The sequence below is a fragment of the Paralichthys olivaceus genome, chromosome 7, assembly GCF_024713975.1.
Source record: "Paralichthys olivaceus isolate ysfri-2021 chromosome 7, ASM2471397v2, whole genome shotgun sequence".
Classification (NCBI taxonomy): domain Eukaryota; kingdom Metazoa; phylum Chordata; class Actinopteri; order Pleuronectiformes; family Paralichthyidae; genus Paralichthys; species Paralichthys olivaceus.
This window is the reverse complement of record NC_091099.1, coordinates 1,759,145-1,777,964: the sequence shown is the minus strand read 5'-3', so window position 1 is coordinate 1,777,964 and position 18,820 is coordinate 1,759,145. Positions and strand designations below refer to the sequence as shown.

Below are 18,820 nucleotides of genomic sequence, written 5' to 3'. Positions count from 1 at the left end.
GATCGAACCAGATCTGAGAGATTATTAACCTCACGTCTCTCATAAGCTCATTTGTGCAGAATATTCAGGGTGTCAGCTCCGAGTAATGTTGGAGTCCCGCTTTACTGGACATTCTTCATTCCACAACAACCAGTCTGGCTTCATTCAGCATCTGGAAGCTGTTTGCAGTGGGTCGTCAGCCTCTGTGTGTACGTGAGATTAGATTCAGGTTGTGTTGATGCCATAGACTGTATATAAAGAGGTTGATGCTAAAACGTTGTTTTGAAGAACTCACGTTTGAAATCAGGCAAGAAAAGGCCAATAAAATAAAAATATGAATAATATAACAAAACATATATATATATAAAGGGTTTTAATTTCATAGTTTCTTTTCCAGAACTAAATCATCTAACATGTAACATGCAACACGTGACATGTAACATGCAACATGTGACTGATGCAACAGTGAATAAACAAAGCTGTCAGTAAAGAGTGAGACTCTCAGGTGGTGCAGACAGGAGCTCTCACTCTGATAGTTGTAGTTTCTCACCTTAAGGGTTAAGTGGGAAAGACTCAGGTAAAGAGGAATCTCAGAAATTTAATTTAAAAATAATCCTGGTGATGCTTCTCTAGTGAGTTTCATCTAAATTGTACAAATTGTGATGTGAAGTTATTGACACCTGCTCGTCAGTGGTGATGAACTCCACACATCTGCAGCAGGTGTCTTTATTTACATGTGCTGTGATTTGTTTTGTTGTTTTCTTTAATTCGCACAAGTCGTTTCTATGCGCATGTGTTTGTTAACTTTCTCTCAGGTGAACATCAAACTCTTCTCTTCTCTCTGCTCCTCCAGTTTATCATTTGGTTTTTTTTGGCACAAAATGGCGCCTGGGTCCAGCGCGCCCACGAGCCTCTGCTCTCCATCGGACGATCTTTGGAAATCACGACTACCGCGCATGCGCACAGGAGTCCGTTTCCTGTGCGCAGCGTCACGGGCTGTGTGAGCCAATCAGGAGCGGCCACCGTGTGTTTGGAAACATCAGCCGAGGACCCGGATGACGGAGACATACAAGCGGACACACACACACAGACACACACACACAGACACACAGAACCAGAATCTACACAACCGTCCACACACACACGTCGTGTCCGTCTCTTGTCCTCCTCTGCGGATGAGAATCATTCCGCTCAGTGTCCCCGCTTTTCACACGTTAGCGTCGCATCGGCAGCGCGAGACTTCCGCTTCGACATGGACGGGGCGGATTCTGGACCGGAGACGATCCGTGTCCTCATAAAGACACCGAACCAGGTCCGAGAGGACCAGGTCCTGGAGGACGTCCACCCCGGCTGGACCGTGAGGGACCTGAAGACGCGTCTGTCCGCCGTGTACGCCACCAGGCCGGTGAGCTAGCTGCCCCTGTTAGCATGCTAACGGTGGCCACAGTTGTCAGGGGACACGAGCCAGCTGTTAACATCTGTGTGTGTGTGTGTGTGTGTGTCTGTGTGTGTGTGTGTGTGTGTGTGTGTGTGTACACTAACAGAACTTGATGAGAGACTTTTATTGAGATCATTTTTAATGAATCAATATTTACAAAAACAATAATAACATCAACTTCAACTGTGATGACGAGAATCAAAGTTATTCGAAGTTCAGAAGGTGTCCACCCTTCACAGGGACAGTGTCCAGGTGGGACCAGGCAGCAGGGGACACCATGTGAGACACGTGTCTGTCACTTCATGGGAAACGAAGCCATGTGTGGTTACTGAGATAAGTTTTAGGGACTGAGACTGACACGTAGTCAGTCAAAGCCAGGAAGTCCTGCCCTGTGTAAATAACCTGACTAACTACATGCATGTACTTTTAACATATCTTAGAAAGCTTCTCTGAAACCAGCTTCACACATTCGTCATAAAAAGTCACTTCCCTGGCTCTTTCCACCAAACACAGACATGCTCTGAGTTTTCCACACAGCAGCTGAAGCTGGTACAACTGTCGCTGGCTCTGTGGAAAGTTCTCAAGGTTGATCAAATCCAGGAATGACCCAAGTCAAACAGCTGTGAGGATTTACGGTGTTTGAGAGAACCTGTGTTTTTCTGCTGTCCATCAGGCGGTGAGGGACCAGAGACTGATCTACGCTGGTAAACTGCTTCCAGACCATCTACACATCAGAGATATCTTCAGACGGGTTCGTGCCAGTTTATTTTTTACAGGTTTTACCAGAACAAATTGCAAAACAGCAACAACAGTAATAATAACAAAAGAACAGAGTAGACTGCAGTAATAAGACTGAATCAATGGGTGTATCTCTTAGACTGGGAGCTGTGAGGATGTGCCTTCACATATTGGCAGCGAACTGTATCTGGGCTCATCTCTCCGCTCTGCGTCTCATAATAAACGGTCACAGAGGATTTCCACGGCCTGTGAGAGGCTTGTTGTGTTTCATAAAAGCAGCGCAGTGTCACATTTCACGTGTGGGTTTTGTGTGTAAATCCCAGTAGAGGTTCATGTTGCTGGAGATGAGGATGATAGTCATTCTGTAAGACAACTCCAGCACTGATGTGTCTAACAGCTGACGTCTGCAGAGGGATTACTGTGAGAAAACTGTGTGAGACCAGACTCAGAATAACTAGAATCAAACTATTTGACCTGAGTGTGAAGTCGTCCACTGATCGAGATAAGTTACCAGAGACATTTGTTCCTCAGTCTGATGTGTAATTTGTTGTCATTGGGAAAATGAAGGACACACAATCTCTTCTCTCTGTTATTCATGGTCCTTAAAGCTGTTTTCATCTCATCAACACACCCGCTCACATGCTGTAAATTCTCACATGGACTCACTCAGACCTTCTCCAGACTCTTTACTCGGCAGCTGCAGGAATATATCTGGAGCAACTGACTCTGAAATTCCTCTAATCAGACATTCATCACTTTTCTCTCAGACGGACTCCATGCCAGCTCTGCATCTCGTGTGTGCTTTCAAGAATCCACCTCAAGAACCACTGGGCCTGACACCGAAGGTGAGAACTGATCCTCACTCACTTTGCACTTTCTTCATCATGTCCCCTTTTCCTCGAAAATGTCTCACTGCACATGTGAGTAGATGAGATATGGTGAATATTTTCTTGTGTTCTGATGACAGTCAGGTTGTCATGTCCGATGAGTGGAGGCAAACATTTTGTTTCATCCTCACTACACAGTCATCCAGCCACTGTGCCTGTTTGTTGGGGGGGTAACTGCAAATGGCCGAGTAGAAAATCTGATGTATTGTTTGAATGAGATGGTTTAATGTTGCTCGTGTCGGTCAGATTAAAGTTAACTCTGTGTCTTCAGAGGTCCTAAGAAAAGCCGAGTGTAGAACAGTGATGTTCCAGGCTGCAGGTTTAGTTTAGAGACTCACAGCTGCAGCTCACGTCCGTTGGACCGTGGAGCGGAAATGTTTTTTACTTCAGCGGTCGTCCTTCAGATCTCAGCTCAAGCTAACAGATCAGAAGTACAGCTAAAGATAACTCACTCATGTTTCACTGCACTTTCAAGTGTTCTGCTCGAAGCTAACGCTGCAAAGCCTCCAGGTGGTTGTACACCCTGAGCCATAAAACAGCACCGATCACACATTCAATCCGACAGACAAGTTCAAACTCCTCTTTTTTCTGACAGAGCACAGAGACAGAACATGCCCCCCCCTCCAGCCCAAGACGAACAGCACCGAGCCCCAGCAGCTCCTCCACAGTCCAGACTCCGAGCTCACCAGAGCTGAGGCAGCGGAGACCGACGTCTTCCGCCGCAGCTGCTGCTGCTGCTCCGGCTCACACGCAGACCCCAGCGTCTCCACCGTGGAGTCCTGCATGGCCGCCTGCTGCAATGTACGCCACCGTCCTCCGTTTAAAGTGTTTCTACAGCTTCAGTAACGAGAGCAGAGACCAGGATGTTGAAAGAAACCACCTGGAGTCAGATTATTCAAACTTCACAGAGCAACTGCAGATTTGATTTCAAGCTGACTTCTTCAAAACCATTCACATGTTGTCAGCAGCGTTGCCGTTTTCTATCGGTCGTCTCAAGTTTAACTCTAAATTTTAATGCATTAAATATCTGACATTGTTCACGTTACGTTGTTGATTTTTAAGGTTATTGCTCACACTCATATTTTTAAATTGCTAACACTTCATAGTGACTCTCAGTGAAGGCTTCAACAGATTATAACCTCTCTTGTTTCTGCTGCAGGCCGGGAGCTCCGCAAATCACCCAACCAACGTTTCCCACCTACTCCCTGTACAGCCCTCAACAGCTGCTGTGGCTCCAGCACGTCTACGCTCGACAGTACTACATGCAGTAGTGAGTAGTTTTTTTATCCATTTAAATTCCTTCCGTCTTTACAGTCTTTCATTCTGTTCTGTCACATGACTCCGTTCGTCTCCTTTTCCACCAACAGTCACGCAGCTTTGGTGGCGGCCGGCTCCGCCCCCTCTCCACCAGCTTCAGTCACTGGCCAGTTCCCTCCGGTTCCTGCCCACCAGGTACCTGTTCCAGCCCCCTTAGCCAATCAGAACCCTATCGACAACCTGCCGGCAAATCAGAACCCAGCACAGGACGGAGCTTTCATCAACCCGGGAGACGCCAACCAGAACATGCGGATGAACGCACAGGGCGGAGCTGTGATGGAGGACGAGGACGCCGTAGAACGTGACTGGCTGGACTGGTTGTACTCGGCAGCGAGGTTCTGTGTTCTGCTCATGATCGTGTACTTCAACTCCAACCTGAGTCGCTTTCTGATGGTGACGGGCACGCTCCTCCTCATGTACCTGTAAGTACAGTCCGCTCACATTCAGGTTTGACCACTATGAACCTTTACCTGACGGCCTCGAGGGGGGGCGTGGTTGTGACAGGGCTTTAAAATGAGTTCTGAGATTTATTGAACGCTCTGAACCTTGGAAAAGAAACAGTCGTCTGGCTGTTTGGGGTTGTTTGAGTTCACCACAGCTCATCTGCGCGTGTGTGATCGTAAGAAGCCGAACAACATTTTAAATTAAAGTTGAATTAGGACCACGCTACACAAGAGGAGGGTAATAAAACACCTTTTATATTCAATTAGCTTCGTTCCCTTGTGGACAAAGGAGCTGATGAGTGTCGGCCGAGCTTTTAAAACCTGTTAGACCAGAGGTTGATATTAGAGCAAACAACAAGGCTCTACTTAACAGTAGAGGTTCATTATGGACAAGGTACATGTCACAGTTTGTTAAAGGAGGCTGTTGAACTGTAGCAGGATTTAATATGTGGATGTTTATACTTATATTTTGTATTCATAAAGAAAGAAAGTAAAGAGCAACACAATCTCATGTCCTTTCTTAGGAGAGAAAACACGAGTCTACAACTGGAGACAAAGCTCTGGAAGCTTCCATCGGTTGAACCAGAGTTAAATATGAAGCTAATTTGAAAATACAACAAACAGTACATATTAAAACACACAAAATATACATGACATTCAGAAAATGGTTCTAAATGTCAGTGATCACGTGACTGAGCTCCATTTCTTTCAAACGTTGAGAAACTAAACTTTTGAATAATGGTACGATGACTGTTTTTTTCTTTATTATGAATGTTGACATACTGTTGGTCTGGACCAGTCTATGATCTGGACACAGAACTGATTCTGTTGCGGCGACTTTTGATTATCAGCGACCGGAAATATAAAAAACCCAATCAGTTGTCTTCACTGGTGAATAAAAGCTGCTCTGTCTTGTTACGGTTTCAGGCAGTTTAAGTGTCTGTGTGAGGAGATGAACTGATCCTGAACGCAGTTTGTTGGTCACAGCTGGTTTGTTTGATGAAACATCTGTTGTTCTGCAGGAGGATGTGGTGACTCACTTCCTTTAAATCCAGTTTCTTTATCGAAGTACAGTTTGTTCAGTGCTGCCACAGAACCTGCACTAAATTCAGAGTCTGTGTTTTATCGTGTGTTTTCCGACAGTAAGTGTCGACTCTTTCTGTGGAATCTAGAGAATGTCTGGAGATCAGGCCTCACACATGCAGTTACGTGTGATGTGTAAACTTTCTAAGACGGATTTTAAAGGTTCAAATGATTTACAACAGAATTTTTCATTATGAATCCTTTCTCGTCCTTGGTTTTCTAGACTGAGGTCCCCCTGCTGGGAGTCAGACTGCAGACGTTATGGTCACATTATGTGTATTTAACCACCACAGCACCTCACTTACTTGTTTTCTTTTGTGTCTTTCTCGTCCACAGACACACGGCGGGTTTGTTTCCCTTCAGACGACGACAGGTTCAAGACCCAGACCACCTGCAGCCCCCTGAGGTCCAGCACAACCAGCAGAACGAGAACAGGATCCCAAACCCTGATCCGGTAAGAAACCAGCTCAGATGATCAGATTATTGCTTCTCATCCACTTCTAAAACTCCTCATGCTCTCGTCTGAGTGGTTCAAAGCCTCTGCTTTGTTTGGTCTATTAACTTCCATATAATCACACGTTCCCTTTAAAAGCAGCAGACTGAGGCAGAGAAGACTAAATAAAATCACCGTGATTGTTTCGATGATTATATGTCGTCCTGTCTCTTCAGGCGGTCGAACTGGCCGACAGGGAGGAACCGGCCGCTGCAGCAGACGGACCCGATGAACAAGGACCCATGGCGGCCGTGTTGGTTCCTGCACACAGGGTGTCAGTCATGTGGACGGCCTGGGTTTTCTTCAAAACCTTCTTCTCCTCCCTCATACCCGAGGCTCCGCGGGGTGTGGCCAACTGAAGGCACCGAGACGGAAGACTGTTTATCTTGTGAGAGGGAAACTGTGACCCCTGGAGACGTCGTGTGACATTCAGGTGGAAGGATGAGGCCAAAGAAGAGCTGTTGAAGAAAGAAACACAACACATCAACAGCGACAGAGACCTGCCAACAGAATCTTGGACAGTAAAATGTGACGGAGCTGAAAGTTAAACACCAGCAAAACAGAAAGCAGTGCCAGAATTTTGCCAAAAATGTGGAAACAGAGAAAATGAACAGAGTAGAAATGTCAGACATCATACGAATAGAATAACAGCTGGATCTGAGCAATCGGAGTTTTTCTTGCTCTGCCTCAAGGCCTCGTAAAGTGAGTGTAGATTCCTGGACGGACCAGTAGGTGGCAGCTGAGGCTAAAATATTAACCTTCTGAGGGCGTCTGTGAACAGTGACTTCTCTGACTCCCTGGATTTTGAAATCAGTTTGCCTGAATTCAGATTTTTCAGCCCATGTTTGATTAAAGCTACAAAAGTAAAATAGATGTTTTTCACTCTCAGACAGTTTCAGCCTGTGGAAGTAAAAAAGAGGTCGGAATAATTTGGACTGAATTTATTTTAGAGTTTCAGAAATGTAAAGATATAATTCAAAACAGGGTTAGGGTTATTTCATCATTATGTTTTATATCTTTTGAATTCAGATGGATGTTAAACAAAGAAAAGTTAAATGATTACATTTCTTAATCTTAATCTTTCTCAGTTGACCATTAGATTCAACTTAATTTGGCCTTTCTTTGCTTCCATACAGTCACTGGACCTAATATTAACCCAGCTCCACTCAAACAGCAGAAGACCCAGAACCAGCAGAACAAAATAAACCTCACGAACAAAAGCTTATGTAAAAATTTTTATCCTGATTCTTTTAATCAAAAACTTCATATATCTTTTAGGGTTTTATTTTGGGGTTTTTTCCATTTCCTAGTTTGACCAAATTAAAATTTGGAGCAATGTAAAATAGTGATGCTGGAGGAGTTATTGTAAAGTCTTGTAAATATTTGTACTCGAAGCACTTTACAACATGTATGTTATGCAAGCGTCTTTACTTATAGAGGGGTTATGATGAACTATTCTCCACGTGAGGATTGCTGATATAAATATGATGCCTGCAGGAACTTTTTAAAATTAATTTAAAGTAGAAATTTGTGCTATTTAAGTCACAGCTAATATCACTTAGGAAGAAAATCTAATAATTTCAAATGCAGCCATTGTGCCTCCTTGTTAATATTTTGTTGTCACTCATTCATTCCACATTATGAGCTAAATGCAGAGCTGTGACACTTCAGATGAAATGACTTCTGGGTAATGCAGGTACCATCGAGTGTAAATAAAGATGGCCGACGCATCTCCACTTCCTCCCACTGTTCAGAAATGAAACGTACACATATTATGCTGTCAATCATTATGTTTCACTGTGTTTCAAACATCATCAACTCACAAATTAAAACTGAACTTATCAGAAACACGGACACTTGAACACGTGTGTATCCCATCCACTAACACGGAGGAGGTGAGGGAACTTTTGGGGAGTCGTCATGTCCATTTTGGTCTTTGCATGGCAGTTACAGGTCTTTTACTCGAAACCTTCAACTTGTGATTTTATGCTGTTGTGTGACGTAAGTTTTGATCTGTTTGGTTTCACATTTATGATTTATTCTATAATAAAGAAAAATGGGATTTACTTTCTTTCTCACAACGTCACTACAGAGCTGGTGGATGATCTTATGTGTGAAGTCATTACTCTGCTTCCTTCAGCTGAATCTGTGGCTTTAATGTTAAAACTCTTTGATTTCGCCCTGTGACGTTTTCTTATGGATGGAATCTGCAGAATGTTGAACACTTGGCAGTAACGGATGCAATAAATACTCCTGACTCCTCCACTGCGCCCGTTTGTCTCAGTCGAGGTCCACGAGGACAACGTTTCTATACATTTCAGTGCAGAGGGAACGAGCAGAGGTTGTTGACCCGGTGTTTAAAAGCCGGGACTCTGAATGTGGCGTCACAGCTAATATTATGACCTTAAATGCTCTGGGCTGCACTGACCTCACTACGAACACACGTGTTGCAACACATCGCTCATTCAGGACTCCAGTCGACCTGTGTGAGGTTCTGTTTGTCTCCGGCTGATTCTGCCAGAGAAAAGTGAAACGACTCTTTAGCTAAATGTTGCACATCGAGTTTATCAGTGGGAGATTTGATGCCGAGTGGTCTTAGTGGGTTTAACTTTGATTTTTCAGGGTCGATAAGACGAGTTTGTGGTGAATGATGAGGCAGTTTCAGTAACTATTATTACTTCAGGGAGGTTTTTAAAAGTCTGTTCAAACCACCGGCTGCTTGAATTTCCTCTTCAGCCTCACTGCTACATTTCCCCAGAGGCGAGTGACTGATAAACTGTTAATGGTGTTATGCAGCTTCACAGGCTCTTTGGGCTGCAGCTCCTCCTCCAAGAAAACTCGTTTATCACAGAGCTTATTTTCTGGAAACGTCCCCCTGGCTATTTGTCGAGGGGATCTGGGCGATGCCGTTTTCTAAAATGTTGCCTGTCGTCCCTGCAGCACGCTATTACAGACGTGCATGAACCCAACATCGTCCCCTGACCCGACTCCAGACCTGCAGGTTCCTGTAATCTTGTTGCACAGCAGTGACTAGAGCTCACTGTGTCTGAATGTTTCTGTCGTTTAGCTTGAGAACAAACCGGACTCTCTCATCTGGGACGTTAACCTCTGAGCGAATCACCACCAGAGAGAGAACAGTTCATGTTGCACTGAGCCTCTGGATCTAGTTTCACTTGTTCAAAGAGTCTTTGTTGAGAGAAAGTTGGACCCGAACAAAGTCGTAATTCTGTGGAAACATTTAGTGTTTCTCTTTATGTAAAGGCCCATTCGTAGAGACTCTATTCTGGTTGTTAGAACTTTTGTCATATACTTTCATTACAACCTGCTGTGTAATTTTTTATTTCAACACAGAGAGTCTGAGCAAAATAACTCAACAACACATGAATAGATTTTTACCAAACTTATATCAATCAGGGGTTTTATGTCCGTGTGATTAACTTTTGAAGCTGATCAGTGAAAGGTCAAGATCAAGGTCAGATATCTCGGTGAATATGAGGCACAAATGTTCACCCGGACTCAGATTAACTGATAAGATTTAGGGGGACAAAGGTTAAAGGTCAGGACCACAGTGACAAAACGTGTGTTTGGCCTCTTGAACGTGATCTTTCAAGTTTGTCTTTGAAAGATCTTTTGTCTTCATTTGTCACTTCAATGACGAAGTGATAAGATTTCAGTTGTCAAAGGTCAAAGGTCACGGTGACTTCATGAGTCTAACCCTAATCCGACGATAATCTGTTTGATAGATTCAGAGTTTGTGAACCGGCCTGAGATAATTTTAGCAGTTTCATGATTCAAACACTTGCTCTTTGACCAGTTTACTCTAAGTTGACAAATCTGAGTCAGTGTTTGTCCTTCCATCAACTTTGAATCACACACGTTGTCCGTCTCTGATTGGACGAAGGACAGGGTTTCTCAGTACAAAGCTGCCGTACACAGAGCCCTCCCCGACACTGGAAAAAACAAGGTCAGTAGACTGTAGTCTTCTCTCAGCAAGAACAATCAACGCTCGTGGAATCTTAAAGGGACCAAAAACTGAATTTAGATCAGATTCAGAAGCTGAGAGACTCAGAAGTTTCTGACTGAACCTGACTCAGCTGCTTCAGAAGAAAACTAAGGGACAGAGACGGTGAACTGAAAAGTCCACAGGGTTGAAGGTCTCAACAAACTCAAAGGAAAGTTGAAACATCCACGTGGACAATGACTTGTGATGTTTTCCCACCGCTGCTGCTGCTGATCCTGTCTGTGTTTGGGGCGTCCCATTGCTGCCTCCAGGACCCCGCTGCCGCCTACAGATTCACTGGAGCCGTGTGCCGCCTCACCCACCCTGCTGCTGCTGTGTGTGAGTGGGATCTGGACCCAGTTTTCATACTTATACACAAGAACTAGTGCAATTCGTCTTCTAGATCAACGTATTCATTCATCCTTTTGTTTAATAACCTGCCAAAATCCTCAAAAGCAAGTTCCTACATTACCTGATGTTCACAACTTAGTGTTATTCGGACTCTGTGCTTCAGAGAGTCCACGTCTAAAAAAAACTAGAGTCACTCAGTTGAGTTCAAGGCCCAACAGTCAAATCAATTTGCACCAACACACACTCATGGATATCAGTCTCCTAAATATGTCTGATTTTATCCTGAAGATCGATGGATCCTTCTCTGAAAAAAATGTGTCTTAAAGATTTTGCAAAGTAAATTTGTGGATCCGAGCCCCTGATTGTAATCTGCTCCAGAATTTAATGAGTTCTTCCCAGGCCCATACTGCATCCTCTCACTAAGGTTCATGGAAATCCATCCGGTAGCTTTTATCTTGTTCACAAACAAACCAACAAACGACCGGATACAGGTGGAAACATAACCTCCTTGCTAACAAAAGTCTCTTTAATTAAAGCAGGTTCGTCAATATTTACAAGATATTTGATGTGATTTTCTTGTATTGACACAAAACAGAGAGCAAATAAGGACATCTGCGGACGCTGAGGTATTTGGGTTGTGTCATTGTGTGTGTTTGTGTGCGTTTGGGAGGACTACGATCAAAGTCTGTTTGGGGCGACTCTGTCCAAATGTTTCGAGGCGGTGGTTTGTGTGTAGTTGGGTAATGATCACCTGTGTGAGCTTCAGAGAGCAGATGTTGATTCTCCTCATCGAGAACACGTGGTGCAGGATTTCATCAGCCGGTCATGGTCCGTTCACTGCAGCTGTGTAGTGAGAGGGTTGTGGAGATTGACGATGCAGCCAGGGTTTCCCAACAGCAGCCGGAGACGAACCTTTCACTTATCAACATTCTTTCTTTCTTTTAATGGAGCAAGACATAAAAACCTCGACCTGAAAGGACAGTTTCTGTTCTTTCCTTTCAGTCTGTCCTCCTGTGTCTCATGCTGCCTTGTTGATTGGCCAACTACTCTCAGCTGTGTCACGTCTCCCTGGTTCACCTGAGCCTCCTTCACCTCCAAGAGTTTGGTTTGGAGCAGATTCCCTGAACCTGCAGGACAGAGTCAGCAGCCTGCGTCTGATTTTTATTGTCTTGTGTGATGAAGGCTGATTTCAGTACAGCCACTAGGTGGCAGTATAGTTCTGTGGTAGATGTTGGCTCAGACTTTTATACAATAAAAATCTTCTGAGGATTAAAAGAAATTGAGAATTGCATCAAAACATTAGTACAACATCTGAAGTTAAAGCAACAAGACAACTATTTTACCTTAAACCACAAGTTTGATGTTTCACACTCAGCTCCAGACAGTGAAGAGTGAAGCTGAACTGTGGATCAGTTAAAAACACTGAGACGTTTTTAAAAACCAGAGTTTATCTCCATTATTCAACAGGAAACTTTTAAAACATGAAGAACTCTGAGCAGCAGCTCTTCTGGTTCAGGAAGCAGAGGATCATGGGTAATCTCCAGTGTTCAGCAAGTGGGACGACACAGTCAGAGCCCAACAGAATGAATCACCACACGTGGCTGCAGGGGGCGCTGCTGTTCAGTTACCCTTACATAGTGTTGCTTTAAAGTGTTAATTATGATCTTTAACAAAAGCTGTGTGTGTGTGTGTGTGTGTGTGTGTGTGTGTGTGTGTGTGTGTGTGTGTGTGTGTGTGTGGACAGTGAATGAGAAAACCACGAAGGTGATCGAGGCTGCGTTCCAACACGCCAGATACCCGAGTGTGAAGGGAGATAAATCCCTGCTCTTCATTGGCAACGTCAAATACGGCCTGGACAAGTGAGTGAGACACAAACACTCATGTGCACACACGTGCACAGATGGACACGCAACATTCAATGATGTCACGTTTGCCAGTTTGGAGATCCACAACCTGACGATCGGTCAAAGTGCGTTTGAGCTGCGTCCAGGTGAAGGCGTCGCCATGGAAATAAGCAACGTGTCCGCGACCTTCAGAGGGACAATCCAGTACGGATACGGCAGCTGGCTGTGAGTCAGAGCGAGAGATAACACAACATTCACTGGTGATCGAGAAACACACAACACTTATTAAACACACATACAACACAAGCAACACATCCATGATGGATGGTTTCTTCTTCTCTTTCCTCCAGTGTCAACGTTGCACATTCAGTCGACTTCGAGATTGAGTCTCAGATTGATCTCGGAATCAACCCCAGACTATGTAAGTATTTAAAGGGCCAGCGTTTCAGATCCAGGAGAAAATGGATCTATGAGCAGCAAGTGAATATAAAATGATCCAAGTGAAGTTTTCATGAGTTTGTTTCATCTAAATTGTACGACATGTTTTCTTCACACCAGAATGAGCCCTTTATGGTGAAATACTTTAAATTTAAATACTTTAGATTTAAACTCTTTAGGTTTACATGGAGGGGGGGCCTCTCTATGGAGGACGCCATGTTTTTTACAGTAGACCAGACTGAACAAACTAAACCTTTTGAGTTTTTATGACAACTGAAGGTTTCCACAGTTTCTCCCTCATGTTTGGAAGAGGAGGGGTGTTCAGCTGCAACATGCAACTTCACCACTAGTTGTCACTAAATTCTCACACACTGCACCTTTAACTCATTTATTATGTGCACATTGAGTCAATGATAGAAACATCAGCTAAACTTCATCTCCTGGTGAACGGTGAGTCATACGTCCTGCCTCCTCCATGTTAGCCAGGAAGTGGAGGGGACACAAATTCAACTTTATTGTTAATTCTGCCACATGTTCAGGACATAGATGGGATTGAAACGCTGTTTCTCTCTGATCAGAATAAAGTATAAACATTTAAGTAACATATATTAAGTACTCAAAACATAGTACACAGTACAAGATAGTATGCAGTCATTAGGCACACAGTGGACGGAATGAGAGTAGTGCAATAATGGATTGAGAGTATAAAAATACTTGATGGGAAGTAGGAAGTTGTGAGTATTATTGACAGATACCAGGTGTGTTTCATGTCGTCATGTGCTTCTCCTCTTGTCTCTGTCAGACTGTGGTGAAGGGAAGGTGGCAGCCGACACGTCCGACTGTTACCTGAACTTTCACAAGCTCCGTCTTCATCTGCAGGGCGACAGACAGTAAGTCACACATGAATGAGACCTGCTGGATTCTCCGTGTTTCGCTGTGTGATGATGTGAATGTGTTGTTGTTCAGACCGAACTGGCTGAAGAGGCTCTTCACTGACTTCATCACCTTCACCGTGAAGATGGTCATCAAGGGACAGGTGAGGACCGTCTGCGTCTACATCTACATCACGATGACACAGCAAAAATAACCTGTCTCTTCTCAACTGCAGATTTGCAAGGAGATCAACAAGGTGGCGAATATTCTGGCCGACTTCATACAGAACACAGCAGGTGAGTGCACTCGTACTCAGGAGATCATCGCGAGGACGAGTTTTACACGCGTGTCAAATCGCCGAGACGTAACCTGTTGGCAAAGTGAAGCCTCCAGTTTGGTATTTGTTCTCTGAATGGACCATAATGTGCAAAATGCTGAATGGAAGAAGACTAGAAACCAGAGATTGAGACATTGACTCCTGAGAAAATGTTTACTGACGTTATAAATCATAAACTTCAAACAACCAGTGGAGTCGCCCTCTGCTGGACGTTCAAGAGTATACAGGTTTCAGGATCTTCCACAGTGGCTTCACTTCGCCGGTTTAATGCATCACATCAACAAACAGACGTAGAAAACATGTGTCTGTGCATGTGTGTGTCTCCAGAGCAGTTCCTCAGTGACGGAAACATCCGTGTTGACATTGGTGTGACTGCTGCTCCTGTCATCACTGCAAACTACATCGAGTCATACCACAAGGTCAGTAAAACACAATCATATCTAACCTCTGTATCTGTGATCACCTGGCCTCATGCGTGTGTCGTGATCACTCGTGTTTTTTTAAACCTTCCAGGGATTGACCAACTACAACAACACCGCCGCTGTCATCAGCGACTCCGTTTTCCACCCGAGTCAGCTGACCGAACACAGGATGCTTTATTTCTGGGTCTCAGGTCAGATTAGCTTTTTAAAGTTGCAGTTGCATGGTACGAAAAAAGGTTAATTAAAGAACCCAATCTGTGTTGTACATGTTCAAATACTTCTATTCGAGATATTACGATGAATTCTAACTCCTGTGAGTCATTAAACCTCCTTAGAATCAAATGCACTAAAATACCAAACTGGTGAAGTAACATTTTGTTCGTGACATAAAGTATTTGAGAAGCTGATCTTTAGAAATCGATGTCGATGAATCCTCGTCCAGGTTTCCCAGAGTTGATGTTGGTCTTCAGGTTCTTCTTCATAGTGTTTAAATTGTGGTTTAGACGTGTGTTGTACCTGAAATTCTTTCTCCAAATGTCATGATATTGTGTTTTAACCTCAGACCAGGTCTTTAACCCCATGCTCACCGCTGCCCACGACGACGGACGCTTCCAACTCAACATCTCCGGAGCAGAGCTCACTGTGAGGGCAGCGACATGGCCGAACAGCTAACGACTGCATTATTCTTGATGAATCTTCTGTTCGGTCTGACATCATATGATGATTGTGATTTCAGGAACTGTTCAAGACAAATCTCTCCAGTGCGACGCCTGAAACTTTTCGAAAGGTACGAAAACTCTGTCGTCCCAGTAACTTCACACACGTTAACACTTTTGTCAGGTGAGAGAAAAAGTTTCCGTGTGTTCAGTGTTTGTTGGAATCAGGATCTCCGGAGCTCAGAGTGTGGAGTTCCTCGGTTCCCTTCCTCAACACCTCCACCCTGGGTACGACCGTGTGGGCGGAGGCCTCTGGGACGCTCAGCTGTGGGAGTCAAACACCAACGCTCTTCTTTCAAACGGTAAATTATCTGTTAAAAACATTTTTAAAAGACATTTCCCCTCAAACAAACTCCTCCTGTCGTCTGTGCTGCAGCGACTCAGGTGGAACGTACAGGAGACGTAGAAAGACCGAAGAGTCGCTCATACTTGAAATATAACTACCTGAGAGTAAACTTTGTAATAAAGTAATAACATCATCCAGCGGCCGCCTGCACGGAAAATAACTTCCCACGTGTCTGTGCAGTGTTTGAGTGTTTCTTGGTTGTTTCCTGTGTAGAATGTGGTCGTAGACGTTTCAGCTTCCTACGCTGACAAGAAACTGCTCCTGCAGGGGAAACCTTCAGAGTAAGACCTCTCATGGAGATTTCTGCACAACAATGTGTCACTGGTTTCTGCATCACTGGAAATGTAGTTTTCTATTATTTACTGATATACCAGATGCATGATGGTTATTCTTGATTCTCCTTCCTGTCTAGGATCTTTGTAATCCGAGCTGATCTGCCGTCACTAAATCAACCAGTAAGACTTTTTTATTCATCTGATTCTTACTATAGAAAGTTTATCTGTACTTCACTGGAGGATTTTTTAAATGTCTCTTTGAGACGACAACAACAACGTGAAGTTAAATTCCAACTGCACAACAACCATGTGACGCTACAGAGAATTTAGTTCCTGATAAAGTTTAGTGATTTATTTTCTGATATCAGCAACAAAACAAAGGTTTTGCAAGAAAACTCCGAAAAGTCATTTTTCCTCTCCTTGTAAATTATTCTTAAATATCCTCACTGAAATGTCGCTGATTGTGAAAAGACAGAAACAAGTGTAAATGTTTATTTGACTTGTTCCTTCACCTCTCGTCTGTTTCAAGCTGGGAGATGAACTGGAGTTCATCAGAGAAGCTGTGGAGAAGATTGGAATCCCCAAAGTATTGTCTGGTGAGAGACGGACAAACGTAGCACGTTGACATTACTACATGTTGCATTCAGGTTCATTTCATTCTTGTTGTGAAAACAGAAGTAATATTTGTGTCATTTTCTTCTGAATGTGTTTTCCAGTTCTTGAGATTGAAGTAACCAGACTGTTGGACAAACAGGGGACCAACTCATTCGACATCTTTGACCCTGAAGTTCTTCCTCGGGACGTGAGTTTGTCTCTTTCTCCCCTTGCTTCGCCTCGTTCCTCGGTCGTGTATCCACAGACGCGTTGCTTGTCTTTGTGCTGCAGGGCTTTGTGGTGATTCAGATGGACTTTGGTTTCCCTCATCACCTCCTGGTTGAATTCCTCAAGAAGACGCTCCAGTGACTCTGCAGCACATTTTGCAGAGTCACTGGACCAGGACTGAAGACTTTGGAGAAAATGTCCTGTTCACTGTGAATGTTTCTATTCTTTACATTCTACTCATTTATTTAATTTGATGTTTAAACGTCTTGTTTCTATTTGTCCTTTCTGTGAATCACTTTGTAACTGTAGTTTTCTAAGGTGCTGTATAAATAAAGTTATTATTATCAGTGTGTAATATTACTCTTGTACAGTTTTTACTTTGAGCTGAGCAGTTTCATTAAAGTCTGATTTAAAGTAAGAATATGTTTTGTGTTGTTTCTTTAAGCTGCCGTACAAGTGGATGTTTAACAAACCCGCTCTGAGATTCTGGGGAGATCAGATTATTAAAACCAATATATTAATAAAACCTTTTATGACTATTAATCACACACAGAAACGGAAACAGGCTAAATATCCAGTATCTGCTATTTTCCAGTTTCTACCTTAAGTTCCATTAATGTTTCTAACTTTTAAACTTGTCTGTAAAATGTGTCCTCATTGGAAAACTCTGTGCACTTTTATTTTCAACAACTCGAACACACCAGAGCCATCGCTGCGTCCACAAGGTGACGCCAGAGTCTAACAAGCTCCTTGTGCAGCCGATTCACATTTGAGATTCAATTTCATAATTTAGAGCAAAAGTCAGAGTCTCAGGCCTTCGCCTTTTTTAACCGGCGTGTCTCTGTCACACAGGTGTCAGGTGAGAAGTCACAGTCAAATCCTGGAGATTCACAACAGCTTCACAGCACGAACACGCTTTGATCAGATTAGTGTTGTAAAGTAATGCAGTTCAAATGTTCAAGTGTTCCAGTGCTGCTTTTATTTATTTTTTACCTCCGCCTACTTCAAAAAGTACACACAAGAAGAAATACAGGTTTAAAATATATCAAAGTCTAAAAGGTTTTAAGTTTGTGTTTAAACATTTCAACACTTCTGTCAAGAAGTCTCTGGAATTCAATCAAGCTGCAGCAGATTTCTCCGAGATATCATTCTGATGGGTTCTTTCTTAGCTCAGGGCCCCACCCTTCAGTTCAGCGGTTCTCGTTTAATCCTGCAGAGTGACAGACAAACAGCGGTGAAACACAACCTCCTGCAGGACAGAAGGGAAGTCAGACAGAAAGAAAGAAAGAAGGAAAGAAAGAGGGAAAGAAAGAAAGAGGGAAAGAAAGAGGGAAAGAAGTGCATGAATTCCTGCTTTCAAGGCAGTGACCTCTGTCCCTCCCCCCCGGTCTCTGCTCGTTGTGACTCTACATTCCTCTCCGTCCCAAACGACCATAAACACCGAGACCCTGCTCAGACCTGAGGGTCAACATCTGTCTCACTCACTTGTTTGTGGTCACAACAATATCAACACCTACTGATTTTTTTCGAATTCATTCATTTATAAATTTGACTCTAATGATTCTCATTATAACGACCAGTCTGTCAGAGCTGAAACATGACGGTTACTTCCTGGTCTCTCTCCTCCCTCTCTTCTCTCTCTGTCTTCTCTCTCCCTCTTGTCCACTCACCTGTCCTCTCTTCCTCATTCTTCTCCCCTCACCCAACAGGTTGGGGCAGATGTCCGCCCAGTTTTTTTTCCTCTCCTTTGTCGTATATTACATCATTTCTACGGTTTCATGATTTGGAGCAAAACAGAATTGAAATGTTGACGTCAAAATTTGACGAACGTGGGTTTAAAACCAAAAAACTGTCAATTGAGTTGAATCACTGGGTCTTTCTGTACTTTAAGGTCTAGAATACTATGTAAAGTTGTTCTGTCAGATATTCAACATGGCATCCAGTAGATTAAAGCTCCACCGAGGCCCAACAGTCCCTTTAAATTCTATCAAGCTGCACAAAATTACACCCACTCATAG

The 18,820-nt window shown here is 43.6% G+C and overlaps 2 protein-coding genes and 2 long non-coding RNA genes across 5 annotated transcripts; 2 read left to right on the top strand and 2 right to left on the bottom strand.

The window, feature by feature from the left end:
* The first annotated feature begins 987 nt into the window (after window positions 1–987).
* Window positions 988–8,444, top strand: herpud1 (homocysteine-inducible, endoplasmic reticulum stress-inducible, ubiquitin-like domain member 1). Its single transcript, XM_020106655.2, has 8 exons — window positions 988–1,384; window positions 2,091–2,168; window positions 2,923–3,000; window positions 3,638–3,843; window positions 4,202–4,312; window positions 4,410–4,781; window positions 6,222–6,339; window positions 6,555–8,444. The coding sequence occupies exons 1-8, from the start codon at window positions 1,232–1,234 to the stop codon at window positions 6,735–6,737; spliced, it is 1,299 nt and encodes a 432-aa protein (XP_019962214.1). The 5' UTR covers window positions 988–1,231; the 3' UTR covers window positions 6,738–8,444.
* On the bottom strand, window positions 5,037–6,328 carry LOC138410808 (uncharacterized). The gene is made up of 2 exons (XR_011243417.1): window positions 6,191–6,328; window positions 5,037–5,123 (listed from the first exon to the last, which is right to left on the bottom strand). It is a non-coding gene; the product is annotated as an uncharacterized lncRNA (long non-coding RNA).
* Window positions 6,731–11,620, bottom strand: LOC138410807 (uncharacterized). The gene is made up of 2 exons (XR_011243416.1): window positions 11,481–11,620; window positions 6,731–6,836 (listed from the first exon to the last, which is right to left on the bottom strand). It is a non-coding gene; the product is annotated as an uncharacterized lncRNA (long non-coding RNA).
* Window positions 10,249–17,223, top strand: cetp (cholesteryl ester transfer protein, plasma). 2 transcript variants are annotated; one of them, XM_069528186.1, is made up of 17 exons: window positions 10,249–10,717; window positions 12,474–12,588; window positions 12,667–12,798; window positions 12,924–12,994; window positions 13,814–13,901; window positions 13,978–14,047; window positions 14,120–14,180; window positions 14,549–14,640; window positions 14,735–14,834; window positions 15,206–15,285; window positions 15,380–15,430; window positions 15,512–15,661; window positions 15,919–15,986; window positions 16,118–16,160; window positions 16,510–16,576; window positions 16,697–16,782; window positions 16,866–17,223. In XM_069528186.1, the coding sequence occupies exons 1-17, from the start codon at window positions 10,576–10,578 to the stop codon at window positions 16,941–16,943; spliced, it is 1,494 nt and encodes a 497-aa protein (XP_069384287.1). In that variant the 5' UTR covers window positions 10,249–10,575; the 3' UTR covers window positions 16,944–17,223. The 2 variants fall into 2 exon arrangements, with proteins under 2 accessions (XP_069384287.1, XP_069384288.1); XM_069528187.1 differs by lacking the exon at window positions 10,249–10,717 and adding an exon at window positions 12,126–12,262.
* The last annotated feature ends 1,597 nt before the right edge of the window (window positions 17,224–18,820 follow it).

Excerpts from the sequence above, each read along its gene's own strand:
- herpud1 (XM_020106655.2), top strand. The coding sequence starts at position 1,232 with ATGGACGGGGCGGATTCTGGACCGGAGACGATCCGTGTCCTCATAAAG. Across the intron at positions 1,385-2,090 it reads CCGTGTACGCCACCAGGCCG|GCGGTGAGGGACCAGAGACT; the intron begins GTGAGCTAGCTG and ends GCTGTCCATCAG. Across the intron at positions 6,340-6,554 it reads GGATCCCAAACCCTGATCCG|GCGGTCGAACTGGCCGACAG; the intron begins GTAAGAAACCAG and ends CTGTCTCTTCAG.
- cetp (XM_069528186.1), top strand. The coding sequence starts at position 10,576 with ATGACTTGTGATGTTTTCCCACCGCTGCTGCTGCTGATCCTGTCTGTG. Across the intron at positions 12,589-12,666 it reads GTCAAATACGGCCTGGACAA|TTTGGAGATCCACAACCTGA; the intron begins GTGAGTGAGACA and ends CACGTTTGCCAG. Across the intron at positions 15,662-15,918 it reads CAACGCTCTTCTTTCAAACG|AATGTGGTCGTAGACGTTTC; the intron begins GTAAATTATCTG and ends TTTCCTGTGTAG.